Consider the following 25,328-nt stretch of genomic DNA (forward strand, 5'->3'; position numbering starts at 1 on the left):
GCATCACTGCTAAGTGGTTTTGGAAATCCAGCTCGCTATTACTTCCTTCCTTGTAGAGCTCCCTTGTGTTTTGATACTAACAGAGATCGCGAGAGCGACTTTCACTCTTCCAGTGATATTTGCAGCTGTCGTTCCATTATTGTTCGTCGCAATCCTCTTCAATGACTATCTTTCACGATCACTCATTATACACTTACGCCTGCGGTTGTGACTTCGCGATAATGTTTTTCCGTCTTCGCGGTATGCAATATAAGTCTTCCATATGGTGCCTCTTTAAATACCATATACTTCGGCTCCCTTTGTTGCAGGCGCACCCAATATACGAACACTAACACTATCCACGTTCGAATCCATTTAGTTCCGATATAATGTACTCAAAACTACACCGAACACTGTTGTGACCACGACTGTCTATCGTGGTCAAACACAACAGCGCAACCATTAGGCTTGGCTAGTATCTGAATTTATGTTCCAGCACGCATTTCTCGCAGTCATTAATTCACCTGTTACGCCGCAGTAACTTTTTTTTTTTTTCATTTTCATTTGCGTCTCAGATCTGCCTCTGAATCCATTTATGTCTCTCCCAACTATTCACAAAACACGTCTAAATTTGTTATACTAGCAATGTTAACTAGTTGCGGGCTTCACGGAATAAAGTAACCTAACCACACTTTCTTGGATAAGGCAGCAGGGAGTAAATCTCAGTTACGAAAGGTTCAATGAACACACTGCCAGGCACTGAAGGGTGAACAGCAGAATAGTCATGTAGATGTAGCAAAGCTATGCCAACGCAGGGAATAGATAAAAAGTGACTATACAGGTCTGAAAACGAGACACCGAAAGTTTCAAAGCAGGAATGGCTAGAACAGAAATGCAAAGCATTAGGTGCATGCATGACCCTGGGTAAGATATAGGCAGGGTAAAAGAATTAAAAAGACCTTTCGAGAAAAGACACGCATTTCAATTTATATTAAGAGCTCAGACAGCAAAGCCGTACTAAGCAAAGATGGGAAGACTGCAACAAAGAGAGAGCCTGCATAAGGGAAACAAAGACAATACAATAGAAAGAAAACAGGAAGTACACGAAGATGAGAGCGGAGATTTAGCACTGTGAGAAGAATTTGACAGAGCTCTGAAGCACCTAAGTCAAGGCAAGTCCCTCAGAATAGAAGACATTCCGTCATAATTTTTATACGTCTTTGGTACATCCAATCATTCCACCTGTTGCGCAAGTTATACGAGACGGGCGAAATATCCTCACAGCCCAAGAAGACTATAATAATTCCAATTACAATGAAATCAAGTCTGACGTGTGAATATTAAAGAACTATCAGTTTAATGACTCGTGGAAAAACTGGTAGCAGCCAGCCGGGGGGAAAGATCAGTTTGGGTTACAGAGCAATCTACTAACGCGCGAGGTAAGACTGGCCCTACAAGTTATTTCGTAAGGTTGAAGAGTGTCAAACTACGTTCGTAGCATTTACAGATTTAGAAAAAGTTTTTGACAATGTTGACTGGAATACACTCTCTGAAATTCTTAATACAGCGCAGGTACAACACAGGGAGCGTAAATTTCTCTATACCTTGTAAAGAAATCAGAATCTTAAATTTTGAGGGCTCGGAAGGGAAATGATAGTTGAAATGGAGTAAGTTACCTCTTCCAGATGTGAACCTGTAGGCTGAACAAGCAGAAAGAAAACAAAGGATGAATCTGGAGAGTGAACTGTTCAGGGAGAAGAAATAAAAACTTGGGGTTTGGCGATGACATAATTTTGTGAGGGACAGCAAAGGACTTGGAAGAACAATTGGACGGAATGAATAGTGTCATGGACAGAATTTATGATAGCGAAAGTGTGTATACTCGAATCAGGTAATGCTGATATAATTGTACTAGGAAATGAGACACTGAAAATAACTATTGAGTTTTGCTCTTTACTCAGCAAAATAACTGACGATGGCCGAAATAGGATATAAAATGTAGACTGGCAACAGCAAGCAAAGGTTTCCGAAAAAGAGAAATTTGTTACATCTAATTTAAATTTAGGCGTTAAAAAGCCTTTACTGAAGGTATATCTCTGGAGTGTAGCCTTTTACGTAAGTGAAAGGTGAACGGCAAGCAGTTCAGACAAGACGAGAATATAAGCTTTTGAAACGTGGTGCTGCAAGGCAATGCTAAATATTAGAAATAGACAGATAGATTTAATAACTAATTGTGAGGTTACTTAGCCGAAATGTGGAAAAGATAATTTGACGCAACTTGACTACATCTATATGGTTACTCTGCAATTCACACTTAAGTGGCTGGCAGAGGGTTCATCGAACCATTTTCATACTACTTCTCTACCATTTCACTCTTGAATGGCGCGTGGTAAAAAGAAACACCTAAATCTTTCCGTTCGAGCTCTGATTTCTCTTATTTTATTATGTTGATCATTTCTCCCTATGTAGGTGGGTGTCAACAAAATATTTACGCATTCGGTAGAGAAAGTTGGTGATAGAAATTCCGTAAATGGGTCTTGCAAAGAAAACCGCCTTTGTTTCAGGGACTGCCATCCCAACTCGTCTATCCTATCAGTGACACTCTCACCCCTATAACACTAGATGAGCTGCCCTTCTTTGCACTTTTTCCATGACCTCCATCAATCCTACCTGGTAAGGATCCCATACCGCGCAGCAATATTCCAGCAGAGGACGGACAAGTGTAATGTAGTCTGTCTCTTTAGTGGGTTTGTCACATCTTCTAAGTGTTCTGCCAACGAAGCGCAGTATTTGTTTCGCCTTCCCCACAATATTATCTATGTGGTCTATCCAATTTAAGTTGCTCGCAATTTTAATTCCTAGGTATTTAGTCGAATTGACAGCCCTTAGACTTGTGCGATTTATCGTATATCCGAAATTTATCGGATTTCTTTTAGTACCCATGTGGATGACCTCGCACTTTTCTCTGTTCAGTGCTAATTGCCATTTTTCGCACCACACAGAAATTCTCTATAGATCATTTTGTAATTAGAATTGACCGTCTGATGATTTTATTAGACGGTAAATTGCAGCGTCATCTGCAAACAACGTAAGGGGGCGGCTCAGATTATCACCAGATTATTACTAAAAGAATGGTTAGTCGATACACCACATCCTGATGCATCAACAAATTGTCAGTTTGCTAACTGAAGGAAACGTGTGGGCTAAAAATTGTCAGAGTGAAGGTCACACCAACATACTTTACCTTCAGCGTACCGGGCCATATTGGAACATGCCCTTTAGCGTTTCCTATCCTAAAAAAATTAAAACTGAAGTGTGACCGAGCGGTTCTAGGCGCTTCAGTCTGGAACCGCGCGACCGCTACGGTCGCAGGTTCGAATCCTGCCTCGGGCATGGATGTGTGTGATGTCCTTAGGTTAGTTAGGTTTAAGTAGTTCTACGTTCTAGGGGACTGATGACCTCAGATGTTAAGTCCCATAGTGCTCCGAGCCATTTTGATTTAAAACTGAAGTGCTGACACTGCGAAGAGGAATTGAACGAGAAGTAGTAGCTGCGCAAAAGCGTGAAACAGAAAAAAAACATAAAAATGATTGGGGTGCTATCTTTATAGTCAGTCAGACGAGCAAAACGAAGTCTGCCACTGGATCTCGTCTGCCAACAACACTCGTGGTATTCTCCCATTCGTCGCGGTCGGAGATGCCAACTTCGTAATGCCTTTCAGCCAGTGAAAGGGCGTACGTCAATGATCAATTGCTTTGCAAGAAATTACCTTCCTTTTAATCGTAGTGGTCGTCAACTAAATGCACACTGACAGTTCGCGAAGCGCTAAGTGCTAATCCATTACACCACACAAACGTGACGCAATGTAATAGACGTATCCGGTGTATTTGCCGTTTATTGAGAGCCACAATCTAGCACGTTCTTCGCTGCGAAACACGTTCGCTCCTAGCAAAACAGCAAGTCGGCAAGTATCTGAATGACAAGGTAATGTCGCGGAATAATCGCAGTAATTTGATGCCGCGGAAGGGCAAGTTATGGACTCGTACTAACATGAGTTCGATTTCAATATTTTTATGATTTCTACAACGGTCATCAAAGGCCACGATAAGTAACAGTTACACATTACTGGAAGCACTGTTTGGAGCTAAAAAAATTCTGAACTCCATCTCTGGCAGCCTGTCTTCTTTCTGTTAAGTTTGTTTGGTCTTCTGTCAAGTACCTTGTTTTGTTAGCCTCTTCTCATCCACCCAGAACAGATATCTGTAAATTTTCTTTCTTCCTTTTCTAGCTGACTCGAATAATCTTTCATTTTCCTGGTACAGTTTCCCATTTTCCTCTTAATCTATACTGTCCACCCATGATCTCTGGACTCATTATCTTGCAGAGGATATCACTCTAGAATTTCTCGCCTTCTCTTAGATGAGACATAGCTGTCATTCGGAAGCATTCACTAATACATAAACATCGTTCTATCACCGTGTTGCAGTGTCTAAATATTGCTCGCCTTAAAGAAGACCGCGCGGAGTGGCCGTGCGGTTCTAGGTGCTACAGTCTGGAACCGTGCGACCGCTGCAGTCGCAGGTTCGAATCCTGCCTCGGGCATGGATGTGTGTGACGCCCTTAGGTTAGTTAGGTTTAAGTAGTTCTAAGTTCTATGGGACTGATGACCTCAGATGTTAAGTCCCATAGTGGTCAGAGCCATTTGAACCATTTTCTGAACTTACCTTAGAAGCTAGATTAAGGAAAGGCAAACCTACGTTTCTAGACTTAGAGAAAGCTTTTGACAATGTTGACTGGAATACTCTTTCAAATTCTGAAGGTGGCAGGGGTAAAATACAGGGAGCGAAAGGCTATTTACAATTGGTACAGAAACCAGATGGCAGTTACAAGAATCGAGGGGTATGAAAGGGAAGCAGTGGTTGTGAAGGGAGTGAGACAGGGTTGTAGCCTATCCCCGATGTTATTCAATCTGTAAATTGAGCAAGCAATAAAGGAAACAAAAGAAAAGTTCGGAGGAGGTATTAAAATCGATAGAGAAGAAATAAAAACTTTTGAGGTTCGCCGATGACATTGTAATTCTGTCAGACCTGGAAGAGCAGTTGAACGGAATGGACAGTGTCATGAAAGGAGGGTATAAGGTGAACATCAACAAAAGCAAACCGAGGATAATGGAATGTAGTCGAATTAAATCGGGTGATGCTGCGGGAATTAGATTAGGAAATGAGACACTTAAAATAGTAGATGAGTTTTGCTATTTGGGGAGCAAAATATCTGATGTTAGTCGAAGTAGAGAGGATATAAAATGTAGACTGGCAATGGCAAGGAAAGCGTTGCTGAAGAAGAGAAATTTGTTAAAATCGAGTATATATTTAAGTGTCAGGAAGCCTTTTCTGAAAGTATTTGTGTGGAGTGTAGCTATGTATGGAAGTGAAACATAGACGATAAATAGTTTAGACAAGAAGAGAATAGATGCTTTCGATATGTGGTGCTACAAAAGAGTGCTGAATAGAATTGGGGAGAAGAAGAATTTGTGGCACAGCTTGACTAGAAGAAGGGATCGATTGGTAGGACATGTTCTGAGGCATCAAGGGATCACCAATTTAGTACTGGAGGGCAGCGTGGAGGGTAAAAATCGTAGAGGGAGACCAAGAGATTACTACACTAAGATTCAAAAGGATATAGGGTGCGGTAGATATTTCGAGATGATGAAGCTTGCACAGGATAGGGTAGAATGGAGAGCTGCATCAAACCAGTCTCTGGACTGAAGACCCCAATAACATGTAGTATTGATTCTGAACACACACACTCATTGCAGAGAGTATGCTGCATCAGTTGCATGTGACAAGTGGAACTTGCGGAGTCTGAAAGGAAAGGTGAGGTGAGGTGAGGGAAGAAATCGGAGGAAAGTTACAGCTTTAATCAGGTCCGGGCGGCGCGCATTGATGTTGTTGTTGTTGTTGTTGATGATGATGATGATGATGATGATGATGATGATGATGATGATGATGATGATGATGATGATGATGATGATTCCGAGCTGTCGTCGTCTTCAGATGGAGAACTGGTTTGATGCAGTTCTCCATGTTAGTCTATCGTTAGTTTATCAGTGGTTAATTACTGCAACCTAAATCCATTTGTAACTGCTCATTATAGTCAAACCTCTAGTTCTACTCTTGAAGCATCCCTCTATTACCAAACTGAAGATTCCTTCATGCTTCAGAATGCGTCGTATCAACCGATGGCTTCTTTTAGTTAAGTTGCGCCACAAATTACTTTTCCCTCCAATTCGATTAAACATTAGTTATTCCATCTACGTGTCTAATCTTTAGCATTCTTCTGTACTACTGTATTTGAACACTGTAAGACGAATATTTCAGTCTTGCTTCTCATGAGACACCTGACAGCCCCCACAAAATGAGGAAAGGAAAAAAAGTTTATCGCTTATTATATTTTCGCTGTTCATGCAGTTTAACTTTGGCATAAGATATGACGGCTTAATTTATTTCTTTTCTACTACGCACTCTACTCGCGGTGTAGTTTGTAGACAGTATCCACGTATACCACTGAATGTACCCGCAAAATTACGTCACTGTATGACATACAGCTCAGGAGGTAATAACTCTTAGACATTTACATGCATGAAAAAACTAGCTTCTGCTTAACATGGCACGCAGCAAAATATTAAGATCAGGTACGATGTTTTAATTTATTATTTCTGTAATAATATCTCTATCGCAATACACCCTGCAGACATTATGTACATGCATCACTAAATTTATCTGCAGAATTATGTCGCTGTACGACACATGGTTCAGGAGACATGAGATCATAAACACAGAGATGTGCGAAAAACTTGCTTTTGCTTGAAATGGAGCGCAAATTACCTAGACTATATTCATCCAGAGATTCGTAATGGGAGAGCTTAGAGGCTTCCAGTTTCAAACCTTTTCTAAACTTTTGCCCGCTTACATGCTTAACGTCGAACACTTCAAACATTAAGTCATACGGACGTCTGAAGCTGTTTTATACATGGGAATTTGATTCTTTACAGAAACAGAGGTTTACCTGTTACGGCGTAATCGACAAACCTTCAAGTATTTAATTCTTCCTTTTGAAATGTAGCTGCGCGGGATTAACCGAGCGGTCTAGGGCGCTGCAGTCCTGGACTGTGCGGCTGGTCCCGGCGGAGGTTCGAGTCCTCCATCGGGCATGGGTGTCTGTGTTTGTCCTTAGGATAATTTAGGTTAAGTAGTGTGTAAGCTTAGGGACTGATGACCTTAGCAGTTAAGTCCCATAAGATTTCACACACTTTTTTTTTCTTCCGATATTTCTCATTTGTTTCCTTTCTTGCGTGCTCCATGTACAGGTTGATAAACACCGGGGAGAAACTACGTATCTGCCTCGCACCCTATGTTCCATGTCATTCGATCTTAAATCTGCGTTCTGGTTTCTGTCCGAGCGGTACATGATCTTCCACTCCCTGTATTTTATCCCTGTCACCTTCAGAATTTCAGGAAGTGTATTACAGTCAACTCTGCCAAAGCTCTCTCTAAACCTACATACAATTTGTTTCGGTATTTATCGAACCTGGCTTATTAAAAGTGTTAGTTCCGTAATAATCATTACCGTCAGCGCCTGCTTTGCGTCACTTACAGTTCATACAAAGTGTCAAAGCCAGAATCGTCATTACTCAGAAATGACAGGAACGCTCAGTCGAAGCAAGAAACTTCATATGAACATATTCTGCCGTATTCCGAATGGTTTCAAAGACAGAACACATCTGCTGTTATTTTTTTTAAGTTTTTTTGAATAACTCGGAAACCTGGGTCTCTAGCGAAAGCATGTCACAGTACAGAATTGAACTACACTGAATTTCCTACAAAAGGGTCCTGATAATATTTTCTCTGTGAGTAACACACTGCGCGAAGACAGCCACAGAATAATAAGAATATCGCGCGATGTGCAAGCGTTGTAGCTTAGGTCGTTTTTGTAAGCCAGTCTCCGTTCCTGTCAATCCCGGCATACTGACCATTTCTCCGGGGGCACCCTATACAATACTGACAATAATGACTAATCATAAGCACTGCAGCTTTCAATAGCGGCATATGCAGTTATACTTAAGTTAACAAGTTCAGTAATAATGCAGACTTGTTTTCTCAACGTCGTCATGAATCCTGCTGTTCTGTTCAGATAGCAATTCCGAACTGATCGTGGTATCTCCTATCAGTTCGTCTGTATTTCTTCATTCGGAAGAGGTGTTAGAACCCCCATACTGATACACACACACACACACACACACACACACACACACACACACACACACACACACACACACACACACACAAAATTAGGAAACTTATTATTTGTAATGAACACCTATAATTATATAAATATGTTAATCTTTGGGAACAGTGCGCACCTGTTATTAAAATATTGGCACACTCCGAAAGTCTCTGCACTCCAAAAATAAAATAAATATTACGTCACATCACACACAGTAGCTTTTTCCTTCAAGAACTGTGATAAACCCAGAACTTGTATAATAATATAATTGTGAAGGAAGACAGCATGTCACTAAACTAGTTTTCTTTATCTTTATGGATACGACAACAGTGCGTTAACGCTTGGAAGCGTGAGCACTGTAGTTTACTTCGAAAGCGCAAGGATGTTGATTTTTAAGTACCACGGATTCAGTGTATTTCGAAATATCTGTATAAATAAAAATGTAAATGTTCGTTTACACAAAATCATAACTGCCGAAAGTTCTTCACCGATTGCCTGCAAGGTTCCACCTGAATACGAGCATGTATTACATGCCAGTTTTTTTAAAAATACATATAATATGTAAATGTATAATACATGAAGTGGAAACGTTATTACCATAAATCTCTAAAAGTTCTTTACTTCCTTCTTTTACAAAGTAATCTAGGGGCGGGCAATCTATATAATTTTTAATGCATATAATATATAAATATATAATAAATAGCAGCGAAGCCATAAAGAAAACAGTGAAGTTGTGGTTATGGCTTATGATCTGAAGACTACTACAGTATCTGAATTTGCAGTAACAGTAAACAAGATCATTGAGAGGGGGGAAGAGGAGATGGACACAGAAAGCGGAAAGGAGGAAATGGACAGATAGGGGGAGAAGAACATAAAAAGGGACGAGGAGGACGAGATGGACAAAGAAAGAGGAAAGAGAGAGAAAGAGAGAGAAAGAGATCAGGACGTATATTCAATTCCCATACATACTAGAAACGTGTGCTCTCTCTTTTCTGTCTATTCCATTTAACTACACAGCCAAAGCAACGCGTGGCTGGCATCAGCTAGTGTTACAAAAATATGTTGAAAATCTGACCCCACGAGTCCACATGTCCGCAGGTATCTAAACCTAGTGGTAAATAACAGTGCCCTATTTCGTTACAGGATGTATTACTGATCAAAACTAGAAGCAGTTCTATACTCATGTCTGGGAATAAATACTATTTGAGACAGGGGCCATTCTGTCCTACAATAGCCATGGTAACACTACACATGAGGTGCTCAGTGTGGTTACCACACACTATTACACATTCTTCAGCCGCCCTCAGAATGTCACCAACTCTTGCGAACACACATTACTTTAATGTGTGCACATTTGTGACTGAAACCCAGAGTATAGTCGTGTGAACGAGGAGGCTACAGTTCTTGATCTAGGTTGTCATTCGTATAGAAACTGACCTATTACCTTTTACCATAAAGGGCACGGCCCTTTCGGTCTAATCATCCCCCAATTCAGGCCTTATCATATACTGAAATGAATATGATGCACGGCTTTCGTGATCGCTGGAGGAATTGCATCTGTCCACGCAACTAATAAGAACATCAGGAAGCTAGCGGCCAATAATTAAACTTACCGCTCAACTCTCTCTACAGTTTATCCGGCAATACGAGGGTGGTTTGATAAGGCTGGTAAAAATGCAAGATAAAGTTTACAAAACAAACAGTTCACCTTACTTCTCGACTGTTTTCTTCGAGTGATATGCATTTAGTCCAGCAATCCTCCAGCTTTTTCATCCTACTGGAAAAATAGTTTCTCTCAGACTGCAAAATACTCGTTAACCGCAACTATCTCTTCCTCATTTGATGAAAATTTCTTCTCAGCACGCTGAAGTTTCAAGTCAGGAGAAGTCACTTGGGGCTACGTCTAATGAACACGGTGGTGATAAACTCTAAGCCCAATTCATGTTCGCTCTCTATTGTTATCGCTGATGTGTGGGACGCTCGTCATCCTAGTGAAACGGGGCTTTTTAGCGTGTCAGCTTTGGTCTTTTTGTAGCCAACTCAGGTTGCAAACGATCCACTGACAAAATGGTCTTTCCCTTCTTCCATGCACTTTCACCAGCCTTTGTCCATTGCTTTGACGGCCGTTTTGATTCTGGTATGAACTGATGGTGCCAGATTTCATCAACAGTCACAAATTGGTGCAAAAAGTCTTGCGGATTGCGACTGAACATTGCCAGATAGTGTTTTGAAATGTTATGCCGAATGCGCTTTCGGTCGACTGCGCAATCGCAGCACCCATCTCGACACAGTTTCTTCGCAGTCAATTCTCTGCGCACGATGGTATGCACTCGCTCAGATGAGATGCCTAAAGTCTAAGCAATCTCACGAATTTTTATGCGGCTCTGCTCCATTACCATATCATGGATCTTGGCAGTGGTTTCCTTTGTGGCGACCTCAATTGGACGACCGGAGTGTGCTTTGTTTACGGTGCTTGTGCGACCATGTTTACAAGCATGATCTTCAGTGACCATCTCCATCTTCATCGACCATCTTCATCGACCATCTTCATCGACCATCTTCATCGACCATCTTCATCGACCATCTTCATCGACCATCTTCATCGACCATCTTCATCGACCATCTTCATCGACCATCTTCATCGACCATCTTCATCGACCATCTTCATCGACCATCTTCATCGACCATCTTCATCGACCATCTTCATCGACCATCTTCATCGACCATCTTCATCGACCATCTTCATCGACCATCTTCATCGACCATCTTCATCGACCATCTTCATCGACCATCTTCATCGACCATCTTCATCGACCATCTTCATCGACCATCTTCATCGACCATCTTCATCGACCATCTTCATCGACCATCTTCATCGACCATCTTCATCGACCATCTTCATCGACCATCTTCATCGACCATCTTCATCGACCATCTTCATCGACCATCTTCATCGACCATCTTCATCGACCATCTTCATCGACCATCTTCATCGACCATCTTCATCGACCATCTTCATCGACCATCTTCATCGACCATCTTCATCGACCATCTTCATCGACCATCTTCATCGACCATCTTCATCGACCATCTTCATCGACCATCTTCATCGACCATCTTCATCGACCATCTTCATCGACCATCTTCATCGACCATCTTCATCGACCATCTTCATCGACCATCTTCATCGACCATCTTCATCGACCATCTTCATCGACCATCTTCATCGACCATCTTCATCGACCATCTTCATCGACCATCTTCATCGACCATCTTCATCGACCATCTTCATCGACCATCTTCATCGACCATCTTCATCGACCATCTTCATCGACCATCTTCATCGACCATCTTCATCGACCATCTTCATCGACCATCTTCATCGACCATCTTCATCGACCATCTTCATCGACCATCTTCATCGACCATCTTCATCGACCATCTTCAGTGACCATCTTCAGTGACCATCTTCAGTGACCATCTTCAGTGACCATCTTCAGTGACCATCTTCAGTGATGGTACAGTATCAGCGCCGGACGCTGTGGTCGAAAGGTTCTAGGCGCTTCAGTCACGATGTGCGCGGCTGCTATGGTCGCAGGTTCTAATCCTGCCTCGGGCATGGATGTGTGTGATGTCCTTAGGTTGATTAGGTTTAAGTAGTTCTACGTCTAGGCGACTGCTGACTTCAGATGTTAGGTCCCATAGTGCTTAGAGCTATTTGAACCATTTTTGAACGGAATCAGCGTGAACTTTATGTAATTATGTTTTGATTTGGGCGGCAGTCCAACTGTTCAAATGAAAATGTTTAATAACAGCACGAAAACTGTATTCTTCAAATTGCAATAGATACACATCATTTCAGACGGCTGTCAACAATCAACTGTAAGCTGTACATTGTTGTAATGCTTTATACGATCCTTGGAATAATCAAGCTTACCAACCATGAAGACTCAACAAAAATGTTCCATTCTTTCGTGGAAATTTAGAAGATATCGAACTGAAGGCCAAGGAAACGAAATTAGGGACCCATCTCAAGATTGTCGTTCTACCAACATATGGGAAAAATCATGTACAAGCATTTACCTGTCATTCTGGTAGATCTCCACAGAGCTGTTGAGTTCCGCCAGTTGCTCCTTGAGCAGCTGTAGATTCGAGTTGACGAAGCTCAGTTCGAGGGCTACCGTCTCCCTGAGCTTGCGGTTCGTTGTGGCCCTGTAAAAGAAACAGTAACTGTTTCATTCATCTGTACGGATATATGAGTCATATACAATATTTAATCTCATTTTACCACTTTGCTTTCTTTACTAAAGCAAACGAGCTAATAAAAATACAAATCATGATAAAACTTGACCGTGAAGATAAATAATTACTGTTACAACAGACGAAACAGACACAAAAATACTAGAATACTATAAGTAAACCAAAAATCGACTTCAGAATATCCTTGCGAAAGCTATACAGTGTATCCCAGGAGGATTATTTGGTACTGAAGGATACGATAGGGCCGATCTGGTGAAGAAGTCCAGTACACATGGCATACCTCGAGAGGATGAGCATTTTTTCATCTTTGCAACAGTGAAACATCTCTTCTACTGAAAAAGAGCCCACAGCTCTTAAGGTATGTATGATTATAGTTTTATTTTGAAGGTACTGGTGTAACTAGCACGATACGAATTCAATCCACAATTTTTTTTTTTTCACGGCATGTAACTTTGTGAGTCGTCATAGTATCGAAGTTCTTGTATACTTTCGACGACAATAGGATTTAATACCAGCGAGATATTCAACATATATATCTTGGACACCAGAGAGGCAGAGACGAAGGAGAGACGAGGTGATGGAGAAGGGAGGGGAGATGAGAGGGAGGAAAGGAAGTGGAGGAAAGGAAGTGGAGGAAAGGAAGTGGAGGAAAGGAAGTGGAGGAAAGGAAGTGGAGGAAAGGAGGAGGAGAATAAAGGAGTAAATGGAAGAAGGGGAGGATATAAGGAAGGGGAGGACAGGAAGGAAAGAGGAGAAGAGAGGAGAGCTCAGGAAGAGGGGAGAGGTGGAGAAGGGGAGGACTACAAAAAAATGGAACTGGGCATATGTCATCGTTGGTCGGGAGGCCCCATCCAGGGAAGTTGGGTCGCCAAGTGCAAGTCTTATTTCAGTCGACGCCACATTGCGCGACTTGCACGCAGGTGATCAGGATGAAATGATGAGGACAACATAATACCCAGTCTCCGAGCGGAAAAAACCTCCAACCCGACCGGGAATCGAACCCGGGCCCGCTTGCATGGGAGGCGAGCACTTTACCACCCAGCTAAGCAGGCGGACGGGAAGGACTACAATTTTGTTATAACGCCTGATTTGGCAAATTCCTGCGTCGTACAGAGAGGCCAATGGAGGGAAGCCTTAGGATCAGACTGATGGCTAAATTTCACGAACTCTTAGAATGTTTCTACTGATAACGAATCTTAGGAATAAAACAGCATTCGTGGCGGCGAAAGTATGATCTAGGACACTTGTGACGTGAAGCACGAAGACAACAGACACATGAACTTCCGTAAAAACTGCTTGTCGCCTGGCGAACTACACTGGCAGATATACGACGACGCCTCTATCGACGCAGTCCGGCTCGCCGACGGCTTACAAGGCTTCTAATTGCAACGACACGGCCCGCCCTCTGGCCCTCGTAATTCTCTGCACGGAGCGTGGTGAGAAATGCTTCTTGTAGATACCAAAGGCGGCGCGCTCAAACTGGAGCTCGTTTGGCCGGCGTATCAGGACACGAAGTCCAGTCGCAAGAACCCTTCCCCACACCAACAAGACTGCAGATAATGGTACAGAGTAACAACTCTGTCGCGACTGGCGCTTTCAGACTCCTTACTGCTACAGAAGCGATAACACTTTTAAAACAATTCTTTCACTTCCTCCTCCTTCACTACAATTAAAACACAACGGAAAGACGATATCGTTAGGAGCCACTTGGTGCAACGTCAAAGAATACAGTGGGATGCAGAATTTTAGACTCCACAGTAGCACCCTGTCCTGTGCGCCTTGAGCTGCTTGCTCCCTTTAAAAGCATAATCTTACCACCACACAATGCCATTTACAATAAACATTATTCATCACCTTGTCTGATGACACTGGCAAAAAAATGAACGTTTTCTTAATTTCAAGAGTCAAATCTCACTAATTTTGGATTGAAAGAAAAAAAGAAAAGGGAGAGAATAGGACAACGTAGAAATTTTCTTAGCTCTAGTTCTTGTGATTCATAATATATGGAAATATTTTACTTTAGCGGATTAAGAGAAACGGTACATTTTAATTAAATATGTCAACAACAATGAGCGTTACATTCCAAGAGTTCTAAATTGATGGAAAAACCCCTGGCATGTGGTTGGGGTTGAATAGAACCTTCTGCCGGTTTCATGAACTTTCCTCAAAAGTGAGTTCCGGGGCATCCTTATAGAGATACCAGCAGCAATCTACACGCATTGCTTCCTTCCATTGGCCTTGATATCTCTGTTCCACTCTAGCAATTTCCTGATGGAACGCTTCCTCGTGTTCATCACTGACAGCTCCACAACAAAAAGGGAAAAAGTCTACGTGGGAGTGGAGAATATGGACGTTAAGGGACATGTCTTGATGGCATTCTTGCAGGAGTATTGCCGCTAATTTAGAACAGTTATGGTCTCTCTTGTTACCAAAAAATCAATGAATAACTTCCTTGCAGGCTTCCCAAGTTTCCTTTTCTTTCTCCCTGGAAACACTACCAAAACACAGTATCATTTACAAGCTGGAAATTTATGACCAAACAAAAATACCTTCCTTAATCTTTGCATTACTTAATGTACGAAATTTGCCTCCTAAGGATTGTCCTTGGTTCATGGCTTTGACAAAATTTTTCCATTAACTCCAGCTTTATGTGCGGCGGTGAAAGAATAACATCTTTTGGGTCCACGAGAGGCTCAGAATGACATTTTCCTTGCTAGGGTCAAGATTTCTTGCGGTACAGTATGTTTGAATAGAAAATCACATATCTCTACTGTCCCAGATACATAAAATGCGTAAGTAGTTAGTGCAGCACAGTTGCATTCCTAAGAGAAGAGCCACGAGTTTTAGATCGCCACATATTTTCCGTTTGTGTTCACCATATTTGATTGAGTCGAGGAGGGCTTTCATATTTGCCTAAGTCTTCTTCCCATGAACTGCATGACCGACAGGAATAGAAGGAATACGATCGCCATTGTGAAGTAGTACAGCTTACAAACTTCACTCGGAGGAGTCTGAATAACCTCCACTCCATGGAATCTTGGTTTAATTTCAAAAGTTTCATCAAGCCATTAACAAGGAAGCAAAATAAGGAAGCAGATTCTTCTGACGTTGTCTGTAATGTGAGACCCTGGCATGATGGGGAAGTTCCATTGCTGTAATCTTAACCCTTAAAGTTCTGCTTCCTCCTTTGACATACCAAGGTCTACAGTAAGATCGATGAATGCCGACTGACTCAGTCGGCGTTCTGTATTACATTTTTCTCAAAATCAAGGTCAAGTAATGTGTAAATCTACTTGGGTCCTTCTTCCACACTGCCTTCATCTCCTATTTCCACCTCAAAGTTTGGAGGTGGAGTGAAAACTGGTAAAGTGTCAATGTGGAATAGGTCGAATAGCAGATGGAAGATTCGAGAAATCAGTTGTTATTTCTTTCATTGATAATCCTGCTTTTATAGGTGAAGTCAAGCAGAAATAGTCATCTATATGGCTTGTAGGCTCTCGCCAAACCATAGCTACAGCAAAAACTATACACACTTTTCTTTTTTGCTCAGTCATTCTCGTAGGACAAAAGCATAAGAGTCGCAACATATATGAGGAATTACTTATCCTGGTCACCTACTTCATACCTAAGTAACACCAATAGCCACTCTTCACAAGACTTGTCAGATTACGTTTCTGTGATGAAAAATTTTACTTCACCAGAAACGCAACAAAAGCTAATCATTGAATTTAATCATTTTCGTGGCATTTTAATAAAGATTACACCTTAGAAGACTCTAAATATCAGAAACTCTGCACTAATTACAACAGAAACGATATTAAACTTACACTCACAGCAAAAAATATACATTTATAAACAAACAGCTGAAGAACATTGTGTGTTGTCAGATGAAAAAGGTGTGCCAACTTCAAAAATAAAATTTCCCTCAAACAGAAAATGTAGCCTCTAAAAATGACTTGTTTCTTTATCGCCGAAACAAGAGGTAATCTGTCATTTTTATGGTTATTATTTTAGGAGGTGGAAATAAGTAAGAATCAGCTATTTTGAGCCCCAAACATTTTCATTGTTGGCCAGTGCTGTGGCTGAACTTCCGCCATTTTCGGCGGTGGTGATTTGTTGAATGCACATGTTCCGGTTGCTTGCTTTGTTCTGGGTCCTAGTGACCTGTCCAGCAGTTGTCCATCGTGATTAGGTGGTTAAGTAAGTCATCAGGACTGGCGTGATGCAGCCGCAACGTGTCCGCAACTGCTTCGATTTGGCAGACTTTTTGAATGGGCGTGAGCAGCGGCAGAACTCAACTGGTGCAGAGATCTCTTATGATGTCCGGCAGGATTTTGAAAAATTATCCCCGACTAATTTTCTCCTTTTCCCCTAACGTTTAGACTGTGATACGCCGGTCTTCGAGCAATGGGGCCAACACTTCTCTCGCCATTCCCGGTTCCTCGCAGAAAAATGGTCTGTGACTGGTTACTTTGTCATTTAGGCTTGTCGGACCACACTGGAAGCATCTGCGCCAGAGGATGGTCTATTGGTGCTCAGTTTCACCAACTCGGCAGTAATGCTGTGAAAACGGTACGATGCCAACAACACGAAAAATTAAGACGACCATCATGTTTTGGGTGAAGGCGTGCAACAGAATAAAGGGAAAGAGCAAGCAGATACTCTTGCCCGGGAAGGTGTGTAGACTGGTTCAGTGAAATATGGGGAACTGCCACCTCACGATCTGTATCGCATGGACCAGACTCAGGCCCCGATGGAACCAAAGCATCTATCGATCTTACGAAATTAACGGGACATGCTATGCCGCTGTGGTACCTAACCTGTCCTTTGTACTAAAATTGCAGATACAGCAAACAAACTTTATAGTGACAATGGCACTACTTAAAAAAAAAAAAAAAAAAAAAAAAAAAAAAAAAAAGGTTCAAATGGCTCTGAGCACTATGGGACTTAACTACTGAGGTCATCAGTCCCCTAGAACTTAGAACTACTTAAACCTAACTAACCTAAGGACATCACACACATCCATGCCCGAGGCAGGATTCGAACCAGCGACCGTAGCGGTCACGCGGTTCCAAACTGAAGCGCTTAGAACCGCACGGCCACACCGGCCGGCGGCACTACTTCGATTCGGTCACAAGAGATTCTGGCTGTATCTGCACACATTCAATATGGTCACATCTTACCATGAAAGTGGCAATGAGAAAGATGTTAAGCGTATTTTCTTCGGCTGTGATAGACGTGAAGAAACTACGATACTAATGTGAAGTCTGATGTCGTCTGGTAATTTTTCTGTCGTGACTAGGACCTCCCGTTGGGTAGACGGTTCGCCGTGTGCAAATCTTTCGATTTGACGCCACTTCGGCGACTTGCACGTCGATGGGGATGAAATGACGATGAGGAGGATAACAGAACACCCAGTCCCAGAGCGGAGAAAATCTCCGACCCAGCCGGGAATCGATCCCGGGCCCTTAGGATTGACATTCTGTCGCGCTGTCCTCTCAGCTACCGGGGGCGGACCCTCTGGTATAAGGAGAATTCAAATGTAAACGAGACAGATGGAAAATACGTAAGTAAGCTTTATTATTTCGAAAGGATTAGGCGTAACTGTTACATTTCTCACCGTGAGATAATGCTGTCAATACCATCACGGAAAAATATTAGCGGTTGCCTACACAACCATAGTTGTACCCAGGCGTACACCTCGTCGTCTGAAGCAAATCGATGGCAACGAATGTCTTTCTTCTGGGCTCTGAAAACATAGAAATAGCATCAGGAGAGATCTAAATTGCGTGGAGGATGTGTTAGGGCTTACCGGCGAAAATTCTGCACCGTACTCAAAAATCTTGGTAACATGTGATAGGGTATTATCCTGAAACAGAATGGTGCCGTTCGTCAACATTCGGGCTCGATGGCATGCTTCTATTATTGCGAAGTGCCCACGTATCACTGTGCGTTAATTGTGGCACCGTGTTCCCCAAAGTCGGTGAGCACGGGGTTTGCAGAATAATGCACGCACACGTGTTTCGACTAGACTGCAGAAGTTTCGCTAGGCAGCTCTTAGATTTCTCCTTACATTCAGGATCTCTCCCAACGTGATTCCCGTACTTTTGGACCGCTGGAGACATATTCGTGACCGTAGATTTGCTTCGGACGAAGAGATGCGCGCCTGGGCACGATCACAGTTCCGTAGGCAACCGAAAGCGTCTTTCCACGAAGGAATTGATCGTCTTGTGTCACCGTAGGATGGATATATTAATAGTTGATGCGATTACTTTTGATAAAATATTATATGGAACCATCTTTATCGTACAAAAACTCTTTTAGTCAGAAGTGGAGACTGGTTTCGACCCGATGTGCATTATTTTCGTACCGTACTGCAATGATGACATATGGAGACGGAGCAGGAACTGTTGGTACCAGTGTCTTCACACGTCCAAAGATGACCCATATCGCGCCGCAACCGGTCAAAACTTACGAACAAAAGCCGTTTTATGTGATCACGACTGTTGTACGTAATATTTTACTACTAGTTCATTGCGATCGCTGCAGTTTCCAATACTGTTAAACAGACAATTTTGAAATTATAGACCTTTTCCCCATCTCCATCGTTTGCATTTCACTGCCCTTTATATTTTAGCGACAGAGGAAACAGACGTGTGAAAACTCTCATACGACTTTAAAACAGAAAGAAAATAAGAATATAGGAAAAGCGACTGTTCGAATTTTTTACATTATAATGTGGTAAGTGAATAGGTATAATTGTGTTTTCGACCCACATTTCATTCTAATGAACGTGCGTATTTGAATTTCGCTGTATCACTGACTTTATTTCACATGGAATGAATGTAAGGAGTATTTTTTTTAACGGGTAAGGCCGTTACACATTAAAACGCAAAAAGTCATTCTGAGGATGGCTGTGTGTCTGAGGTACAGAAGCCTTTAAGGAATTAAAAAGAAATAACTCGACAGAAATTGTTGCAGCGTTGCTCCGCTTCAAACGTGTTATGACCGCACGAAACTATCATCCGGCCATAACTGTAGATACTTTGACTGCTCTGGGATATGGCTCATTTGAACTACTACGTATGAAATATTAGTTAACTTTGTAACATAAACGATTAAAAGACTTACTTGACACAATCCTTTCCCACAGATTGGTTGATTTGGGGGAAGGGACCAAACAGCGAAGTCATCGGTCCCATCGGAATAGGGAAGGAAATCGGCCGTGCCCTTTCAAAGGAACCATCCCGGCATTTGCCTCAAGCGATTTTGAAAAACCATGGGAAACCTAAATCGGAATGCCCGGAGCCGGGTTTGAACCCTTGTGCTCTCGAATGCGAGTCCAGTATGCTAACCACTGCGCCACTTCGCTCGTTTTTGGCATAGGAGTGCGTGATAATTTGTAACTGTCATTGACTAGTAAAGCATCACTTGATGCACTAGTTAAGAAACTAAGTACAATGTTCAAAATTTACAAAAAGACATGTTCATCTGAGAATTGAATAACACGTTAGTCCTACTCGATGAGGTTGGTCGCTTCAGGTGTCGTCATGAACTGCAGTTGAGGACTTCCGTGCATGGCTGTATATTTATCTCCGTGCGAAGGTCTCTCTGTGCCGAGAGAGAGAGAGAGAGAGAGAGAGAGAGAGAGAGAGAGAGGGGGGGGGGGTCGTCTTCTCAAGCCTCTCCCAACCGCCGTTCGAGACATCGCCAATGGCTGGCTGGATATCTAGCTGCGTTGCCGACTTTCGTGTGGCATCGCTATCTTTGGACGACACCACAAAACGCAGAAAACGAATAACTGCACAACACACCACTTTATGAATGAGATGTGTCCTGCGTGCTTCGGTACTTTGGCGCGTGGGTTTCAACATGTATGACGACATATATCTCAGTAAATTAGCTTACCACGCTAATTTTCATTCTCTGGTTTCTTATGGCATCATATTCTGGGGTAACTCCTCATTGAGTAAAAGAGTGTTCATTGCACAAAAGCGTGTAATCAGAATAATTGCTGGAGCGCATTCAAGATCATCCTGGGAACACTTATTTAAAGAGCTAGGGATCTTCACTGTAGCCTCACAATAAATATATATTCACTTACGAAATTTGTTATTAACAATCCGAACGTGTTCAAAAGTAATAGCAGTGTACATGGCTACAACACTAGGAGAAAGGATGATCTTCACTACTCAAGGTTAAATCTAACTTTGGCTCGGAAGGGTGTAAATTATGCTGCCACAAAAGTCTTTGGTCACTTCCTAATAGCAGACATAGCCATATAACATTTAAAAGGTAATTAAAAGAATTTCTGAATGGCAACTACTCCTACTCATTAGATGAATTTTTGGATATAGTAAGTGGGTAATCCCTCCCCACCACAAAAAAATTTAAAAATATTAGGCATCATGTAAAATTCTGTGTGATGTAATATCTTGTATAGACGTCTTTTATTAACCTGACACGTTCCACATCGTTACGAAGTGTCGTATTCATGATCTATGGAACAAGTACTAATCTAACTGCAGACATGTAGCTGCAAAGAATCACAACAATGTGACTTCATTTTTTCGAAGTGATGAAGTGACTGCCCCTGACTGGTCTTTTGAAAAAACCGGAAAGGCGAACACTTTTACAAAAATAGTGCTGAACAGGCGTCTCGTTCCTCGGAGGAAATCACTTTACATTGAACTCAGGACACGTGTGCGCACAGGAGGGAATGAAATCGGATGCGAGCGCCGGCGATGAACCGGATAGCAGCCGCCGCGAGTGGGACGACACGGCGCGCGGACGAGCCGGCGCGTAACATCAGAGCGGGCCGCCAATTGATTTAGACTCCGGCGGCGGGGCGACGGCGACTGCAACTGCAACTGCTGCCGCCGCGACTCGCGCTGCTCCCTTTGCCCGCCGCTTCGAGTAATCAGGTCTCATCTGTCACGCTCAGCGCTCGCCCTCGACTGCGGTTCACCGCAGGCGCTGCCGGCTCCCTGGCGGTTACCGAGCATCCCTAAGATCGCAACGCAGAAGATGGCTTCGCAGGGGAGCGGCGTTACGAGAAAGTGATTTAGAAAATGACGAATATTCGTCATACATTATGCGATACTGTCCGAAGTCGAAAGGACAAAGGTCTTTAACCCTTTCACTACCAATGTACGAGGGTCACTCCAAAAGAAATGCACACTATTTCTGTAAAAATACAGTTTTCATTCTGCATGTGTCAAAGTTTTACAGTGTGTAGATACATCCTTCCCGCTTCTTTTCAAACTTAGTTCAACCTGTTCCCGTGAGTGGCGCCGTCATAGCGTGTCTTCAAGATGGCTACTACACTTGACGTTCGTCAGAAGCAACGTGCTGTCATAGAATTCCTGTGCTGTGAAAACGAGACAGTGGGAAACATTCACAAGAGGTTCAAAAAGGTGTGTGGAGATGCTGCTGTCGATCGCAGTACAGTTAGTCGGTGGGCAAGCAGGTTACGTGATGAAAGCGGGCAGGGCAATATTGAGGATTGTCCTTGCAGCGGCAGGCCTCGTACTGCACACACTCCAGACAATGTGCAGAGATTTAACGAATTGGTGACTGCTGACAGACGCATCACAGTGAACGAATTGTCACGCTACGTTGAGATAGGGGAAGGAACTGTGTGCAGAATACTGAAAGTGTTGGCATTAGAAAAGGTTTGTGCCAGGTGGGTTCCCAGGGTGTTGATAGTTGCTCACAAAGAAACAAGAAAAACGGCATGCAGCGAACTTTTGGAACAGTACGAGAATAGTGGAGATGAATTTCTTGGAAGAATTGTGACAGGTGGTGAAACATGGCGCCATCATTTTTCACCAGAGACGAAGAGGCAATCAATGGAGTGGCGTCATGCAAATTCACCCAAGAAAAAAAAAAAAAATTCAAAACCACACCTTCTGCTGGAAAAGTTATGGCTACGGTGTTTTTCGATTCCGAAGGACTCTTGCTTGTGGCCATCATGCCAAGTGGAAGCACCATAAATTCTGATGCATATGTGACGACACTGAAGAAACTTCAAGCTCGACTGAGTCGTGTTCGACCACATCGGCAAAAGCAGGATGTTTTGCTGTTGCACGACAATGCACGGCCACCTGTCAGTCAAAAAAAACCATGGAAGCGATCACAAAACTCGAATGGACAACAGTGAAACACCCGCCTTACAGTCCTGACCTGGCTCCATGTGACTATCATCTCTTTGGGAAACTGAAAGACTCTCTTCGTGGAACAAGGTTCGAAGATGACTCCCTTGTGCACGCTGCCAAACAGTGGCTCCGACAGGTTGGACAGAATTTTACCGTGCGGGTATACAGGCGCTGGTTCCAAGATGGCGTAAGGCCGTTGAGAGGGATGGAAATTATGTGGAGAAATGAAAGTATTGTTCCTAAAGGATGTATCTACACACTGTAAAACTTTCAAACATTTAGAATGATTTAAAAAAAAATAGTGTACATTTCTTTTAGAGTGACCCTCGTAACACGTGTGTTGCACGATGGGTTGTCAGGTAATCAGTGGCAATTTGATGCATACTGTTGCTATTATTCTCTGAGGTGACAAATGATGTTGATACTTTGCCGGATCTCCTTTCGCCCAGTGTAGTGTCATGGACTCGTCATGTCGTTGGTAGTCCCCTGAAGAAACAATGAGCCATGCTGCCTCTGTAGCAGCCCGTAATTGCCGAACTTTTGCCGGCGCACGATTTTGTGCACGAACTGACCTCTTCTTTATGTCCCATAAATTTTCAACGGGATTCATGTCAGGCGATCTGGATGGCCAAATCATTCGCTCGAATTGTCAGTATGTTCTTCAAACCAATCGCCAACAAGTGTGCCCAGGTGACATGGCGCACTGTCATCCATAATAACTCCATCACTGTCTGGAAATAGCCGAACATAGCAATTTCCAGTCAATGATGGGTTCAGTTCGACGATAGGACCCAGTTCATTCCACATCAACACAATCTACACCATTACAGAGATACCAAAAGATTGCCAAGTGCCCTGTTGACGACTGGAGTCTGCGACACACACTAACCCTACCATCACCTCTTACCAACTGAAATAGGAACTCATTTCACCGGGACATGGTTTTCCAGCCAATGTGGTCTCGAGGTCAGGAAAGACGCTGCAGGTGATGTCATACTGTCAGCAAGAGACACTCCCGTCGGCCGCCTGGTGTCATAGCCCATGGACGCCATTTTACGCCGCACTGTCCTAACGGATACGATCATCGTACGTCCCACATTGATTTCTGCGGTTATTTCACGCAGTGTTGCTTGTCTGTTAGCACTGACTATGCAAACGCAGCTGCTCTCTGTTGTTAAATGAAGGCTGTCCGCTACTGCATTTCCGTGGTGAGAGGTAGTGGCTGAAATTTGGAATTCTCGCCACAATTTTGACACTGTAGATCTCCGAATATTAAATTACCTAAATATTTCAAAAATGGAATGCCCCATACGTCTGGCTCCAGCCTCGATTCCGCGTTCTAAGTGCTTTAATTCTGGTCGTGCAGCCGTAACCACGTCGGAAACCTTTTCACATGAATCACCCAAGTACAAATGACAGCTCCGCCAATGCACTCCTCTTCTATACCTCGTGTACGTGATACTACCGCATATCGCTGTCCCACGACTTTTGTCACCTCACCTCAGTGTCATCCCCACTGGTAAAGGGAAGTCTGCTAACAGTTTGCACAGTTCTTACTAGAGCCTCCACTGACAGGTTGTGCTGTCTTCAGCTGTAACTCAAACATCTACTCTGCTCCGATCCGCACTGTCGCATCGAATTAAACTTCGCAACACAACTGAAGGATCACTTTTTCAAAACCCCATAACTGTCTCCCATTGCCGGCCTGAGTGGCCGTGCGGTTCTAGGCGCTACAGTTTGGAGCCGACCGACCGCTACGGTAGCAGGTTCGAATCCTGACTCGGGCATGGATGTGTGTGATGTCCTTAGGTTAGTTAGGTTTAATTAGTTCTAAGTTCTGGGCGACTGATGACCTTAGAAGTTAAGTCGCATAGTGCTCAGAGCCATTTGAACCATTTGTCTCCCATGGCGACGTGTTAATTTGATATTTGGGTCGAAGTTGCCTACAGCCTCCTCCTGTCTCGCTGCAAAATCGAACCGCCCTGCAACGTCACCCTCGGGCTTGGGGACCCTACAAAAAAGCAAGATGTCCATATACGCGAAAAAAAAGAAAAAATAGCAGCTCGGAAGTTCACCAGAATTGTAAGGCGCATTAACGATGACACATTGGCACCAAATTTTACCGCAATTCTACCGTATGGTACTGTGGATGTGTCACACGTGCAGAAGGTCACCACGATCGCGCTCCGCCCCCCCCCCCCCCCACTTCATCCCTTCTTTTCACCCCTCTGTGATCGGGGCAGAGCCGTGACGCCCAGCGATGAAATCACGCTTTTTTCTTATGGGTGGCCGAGGGAACCATTTCAGACAGACCGCCGCTCAGAGTCGACACGAAAAAACCCTCAGGAGATGGCATAAACGGCCTGAAGGAAACCATCCCTTCCGTTGGGGTGTCGACTCCCACACAATTCGCGGGTCGAAAAATCACAGTTCGCAGTGGCATGAGCATCGGAGCGACGTTATTGACAACTTTCAACACTGTTACTACTCCGTGGGCGATTTAACCCTATTCGAAGGACATCGTGGGGTTGGAATTCTACTGTGGTCTGACCGCTTTGGAGTGTACTGTGACAGTAATGTTTGCTCTGGTATACAGCGTGAACCAGTAGCGGCCGTTCAAAACCATTCAACGGAATTTTAACTTGATCC

The 25,328-nt window shown here is 43.2% G+C and overlaps 1 protein-coding gene across 3 annotated transcripts in view; it reads right to left on the minus strand.

Moving 5' to 3' along the window:
* Positions 1-25,328, minus strand: part of LOC126194732 (rhophilin-2) — a 484,380-nt gene that overhangs the window by 60,020 nt on the left and 399,032 nt on the right. For all 3 annotated transcript variants that reach the window (XM_049932984.1, XM_049932987.1, XM_049932986.1), the window contains one exon: positions 12,346-12,474. In XM_049932984.1, coding sequence (XP_049788941.1) covers positions 12,346-12,474 — 129 coding nt within the window. The remainder of the gene's footprint in view (positions 1-12,345; positions 12,475-25,328) is intronic.

Source organism: Schistocerca nitens, chromosome 7 (assembly GCF_023898315.1).
Source record: "Schistocerca nitens isolate TAMUIC-IGC-003100 chromosome 7, iqSchNite1.1, whole genome shotgun sequence".
In the NCBI taxonomy this organism is placed as follows: Eukaryota; Metazoa; Arthropoda; class Insecta; order Orthoptera; family Acrididae; genus Schistocerca; species Schistocerca nitens.